This window comes from Berghia stephanieae, chromosome 1 (genome assembly GCF_034508935.2).
Source record: "Berghia stephanieae isolate SIO BIC M18660-M18661 chromosome 1, UCSD_Bste_1.3, whole genome shotgun sequence".
NCBI classification, from domain to species: Eukaryota; Metazoa; Mollusca; class Gastropoda; order Nudibranchia; family Aeolidiidae; genus Berghia; species Berghia stephanieae.
The window spans coordinates 15,536,973-15,541,972 of record NC_088360.1 but is presented as its reverse complement, the minus strand read 5'-3'; the positions used below and the strand labels follow the sequence as shown (position 1 = coordinate 15,541,972).

The following is a 5,000-nucleotide window of genomic DNA, read 5'->3' as shown; positions in this document are numbered from 1 at the left end:
ATCAATGTTTTACTACCCTGTATGGTCAAAAACAAGGATTTATTAATTGTCGTTGCTATAAATCGCTCCACTGGAAAGCAATATTTTATTAATCCCATCTTCTCTCGCGTGAATAGGTAGGCTCCTGGTTTATATCTCGCTCAGGGCATTGCAATGTTGGCTCCTCATCTCACCGCATTCAGGTGTAAAATGAGTACCTCCTGACTAGAAACAGAAACGTCTCAGTCGAAAAAAGAATTTCAATGGCGTCTATATGTTAAGTTGCTGTTTGTTTGTTGACCCCTTCTAAAGCGCGTTGAGCACAAATTATGGAGGCTATTTTGCTATTTAAAAATTACAAGTTTATAATCTGCATACATAAACCATCCAAATGTCTTAATTGAGAAATAACACCATTAATGATGTTTTGCGATCACATAATACTAGTAGCCCATTGACGGCGAACAAATATGAAAAACATATAAATTAATTTGAAAGCATTGATAAGATCGTCACCTTTAGGGCTGAAAACAGTTGTCTTGACACAAGGCCCGACGGAAAACTTCACATGTGGACCATAACTTTCCAGAAGAGAGATGGTGACATTCAACCGGGCAAGAATTTCCCCAGTGGGGAAGACTGGGCAGATAATGTTTCAGTGGCGGACACCCAATGCAGACTACATGACACATTCTCTTGGAATGAAACTTGGGAACGACGTGCATTGACACTGACTTATGGGACTGCAGCCCGAAGGCTATGAAATGGATCCAGCACTGGTATGAAACGAATGATGATGATGATTCATTGTAGAGACAGTTGTGACACAATGCTTCTAAACGATAATAGTTTATGGTGGTTGAGATGATAAAAATAAAATTGTAGTCAAAATATGAGCTTGTGTCAAGTTTTTATGCTTTATTAAGAACGAATAATATTTCTTAAAGGAACAAAAACTACAATTTCACATCTCTGCTCATTTAAAGGTTAATACCACTGTTTGACATTATTCATCCCGATTTAAAACCGCTTTGAGACTATGGGTCACATTGTATTAATTGGAAATGAGAATGTTTCTTATATAATGTTTGCGATGGTATGGGTTGATTGAAATAGGACTATTTGACTGTGGTGTCGAAATGCACGGAAGCTTCGGCTAAATGTTTAAATAGAATTAAGTAATCAACTAAACTAGTGTGTTCACATACTATTTATTCGATTGCTTTTGTATCATATATCATTGAATAAGTACATAGATTAAATAATATATACTTCGTTCGTTCTTCAATTAATTTGACAATTATTATTAAATATATACAAGCAACAAAGACAAATAGAAAAAGGAAAAGACATATTTTTTTTTAAAAAGCAAATATTAAAACCCTATTGATAACATGAAATTGTAATAATAATTAGTACTGTACTTTAAAGCTTTCATTATCATAAATACATGCACATATACATTCATACATATATACATACATACATACATACATATATATAAAATATATATATATATATATATATATATATACATACATACAAACATACATAAATACATACACACATGCATACATTCATAAACACACGAGGACGCAAAACAATTGCCTGCAGGACACCGCTTATTACACCTTCAAATGTATATTATTATAGATACATTTCCCACAATCTCTGCTTGTCTTCGATAACTTTATATTATCTATTGAGAGAGAGAGAGAGAGAGAGAGAGAGAGAGAGAGAGAGAGAGAGAGAGAGAGAGAGAGAGAGCGAGAGAGAGAGAGAGAGAGAGAGAGAGAGAGAGAGAGAGAGAGAGAGAGAGAGAGAGAGAGAGAGAGAGAAACTCGTAAATTATGCACTGAATCAAATTCTTTACAAAAGTTGAAATAAATAATACAACATGGTTTTGCACAAAACCCAAATTTGTAAGATTTTTTATAACTTTAAAAAATTGTTGTCCACCATTGTGTTGACAATCGCTTAAAAGTTTATTTGATTCAAGAGCGTTACTGATCGTATATTGTCTTTGTTTCGTGATTTCATTAGTTCTTATTTGTATTGCATACAAATTAATTGGTCTAACGTTTCGAGGCTTAAACATTTATTTATCTGAAGGGTGGCAGTAGTATTTGTTGTTTTCCAATTTGAGAGCAATGCACCAGAAGATTAAGATTTATTAAAGATTGCCATGATTAAAATGCAACCTGTTGATAAAAAACATAGGGATTGTTACATCATGTCTAATTCTTTTAGATGTGTCTAACAAGATCAAGTTGTTCAAAAAAGTATATTTAACCAGTTAACTGCCCCGCGAGGTCCCAGGTTTGAGAGTTTTTGCCAAGATGAGGGTCATTTAATTATTTGAAGGACAAGTTACCAGGCCAAGTTTTTCAATACCCGTCTTTACTTGAGTACGCCAGTTAACTGGTTAAACATGACTTATCAGATGCAAAATCTTTATATCAAATATCAAACCAAAATTTGGAATAAAACTTATAATATCATAAACAAAACGGCCGTAGAAGAAGTAGTCTAATATCTAAACTTACATGAAACAATAATAAATACATTGTTCTCGCAGTGTTTTTATCATAGTCTATAATTGGACCATTGTCCCATATCTTCTTTCCTCTAATCTAATGTATCCCCTTGGAGTTTCTACAAGGGACATTAGATTAATGAAAATAAATATAATTCTATTATACTACAATGCTGATTTTATAATGGAAGTAGAAAACTTAATGTCTTTATTTTTTGTGTATTAGAACTCTCTCCACAGCGATCATTGGTGACTCGGCCACTAGAGACAACATAAGGCCGACCAGGTAGCTCATTACTAGAAAGCCGAAGAACCTGTATACCTGAAACATATAAAGAATGACAAATTTCAGTGAGCATACGATTTTCAGTGAGCATACGTATATATATATATATATATGTATATATATATATATATATATATATATATATATTATATATATATATATATATATAAAATACGATGATGATGATGATGATGATGATGATGATGATGATGATGATGATGATGGTGATGATGATGATGATAATGATGATGGAGCGGCAAAATGCCAAAATGTCCTAATGACAATTATGATTTAAAAAATTAGATAATGATGAGTATTACGACAACGACGGTGAAAACATGACAATATTCGAATAAATGCATAAAAATGTTGCTGGTCGACCAGATATAATGCTACTTACCATGAGTGTTTCTGTGAAAAACATGACGCTTTCCACAGCTGCCTCTTCAAAGCTGATCACAGTGTCATGAACAATATAGACACAGTAGGTAAGACGGGACAAGGGTAACCATCCGCCCCAGGACAGGAATGAATTGATGAAACCTGATTTGTGTTATGAGCAATGCCAGAAAAAAAATGTATATCATAATCAATTTAAAAAAATAAAAATAAAATAAAATCTGGAAATGAATGTGGGGAAAAAGTGTCTGATTTTTATTTTACAATACTGCCCACTGCCAGAATTTTTCGTGTTAATTGATTTAAAAAATACACAAATCAAACTGACTTGGAAATTTGTCTATATATTCTATACCGAGAGAGAGAGAGAGAGAGAGAGAGAGAGAGAGAGAGAGAGAGAGAGAGAGAGAGAGAGAGATGGAATTAGACCAGTGCTAGTTTGAGATCACAAAAAATACAATCATTCAACAAGTACTATACAAAATAAAAACGTGACTGGATCTGTTCAATACTTACAAAAGAAATGTTGATAACTAAAAGTACTTATAATAAAAGAAATGAACTGAGTATGAAAGTGCCAGAAGACAACAGAGAATGAAAACTTCGAGGCAGTGATGGGGGCTCGAACCGCGACCTTACTGGTACGACAATTCTGCCTGGCAGGGGAGATTGTGACTCTACCGTATGAAATCTCCAGTTCTAATAAAATAGAAATATTTCAAAGAAAAAATACTCCCATCATTTTCTTGTGACGGAATACAGCCATTGTTAATTAATGGAAATTGAAAGTATCATTGCAGGACAAAACAATGTATAGTTGGAAAGGAAACAATTTGAGATTTTATTCGAGGAACATATGGAATGTTCTGATAGCGGTGTTGAATCTCAAAAAACTTGAACAACTATACAAATAAATATTCAAGGGTTTAATTATTTGCTGTATGCAAAGATACAGCCTCAAGCTAGGGAAATAACCAAAAGTAACATGGTGCTAAGTCAGGACCCCAGATAAACTAACAAAAATCAGGACTGAGGGCTGAGTGTGGCAAAACTTGGATTAGATCCGCTTGTCTATACTGAGTGTTTTCCTTGCTCTGTTGTGGGCAGCACTGTCATGAAAGACTAACGTGCGGAATGTTTCCACCTTTGGTTTCTCCCTGTCAACGACAGATTTTACTATTAGGGCAGCACCTTAACAGTATGAAGCAATTAATGTAGCGCCCTCAGGAGGACTGGTTTCACACTTCCAAAGAGATAGGAACCAGTATCTTATATACTCTATTGTTCCCTTTTGTAAATATTCAAATCACAAGCAATTTGAAAAAAGACTGAAAAAATGGGGAGACATTGCTCTTTCTCGAATTAAAATCAGTCTTTACCAAAATGCGATTATAAAATTCAGTTATTAACATTAAAAATGAATCTGCAACGAAACAAGAAAATTAAATTCTGGCGATCCATTTAATCTTCGGTATTTTGTTAACCATTGAATATTACCGGGTGTAGGAGTCGTTTCAGAGTAAAACTTGTAGATTGACTCATTTACCTCCATTTCCTGTCGCACATGCTACAACAATCCAGGAGACAGCCAAACTCCACAAAGGTCTGGACAAGGTTTCAAAAACAGCTATTCCTTGTGTTGTCCATTTGTTGCTCTTGGGGTGAAGGTCTTTGTTCTTGTCGTAGGTCACCAGGGTCAAGGTCACAACCACAAACAGACACACTAGCCAACCTACTCCATTTGTATACTGTAAATGATATAGTTTACGGTTTTATAAGATATATTTGAAGATGCAGTAA

General features: G+C 34.2%; 1 protein-coding gene across 1 annotated transcript in view; it reads right to left on the bottom strand.

Annotated features, from left to right (window-relative positions):
• Positions 1-882: 882 nt before the first annotated feature.
• The window catches only part of LOC144975216 (O-acyltransferase like protein-like), a 4,368-nt gene continuing 250 nt past the window's right edge, over positions 883-5,000 (bottom strand). Inside the window, exons 2-4 of the mRNA XM_078919495.1 lie at positions 4,747-4,948; positions 3,202-3,344; positions 883-2,837 (exon numbers count right to left, since the gene is read on the bottom strand). Coding sequence (XP_078775621.1) covers positions 2,724-2,837; positions 3,202-3,344; positions 4,747-4,948 — 459 coding nt within the window. The 3' untranslated portion in view covers positions 883-2,723. The remainder of the gene's footprint in view (positions 2,838-3,201; positions 3,345-4,746; positions 4,949-5,000) is intronic.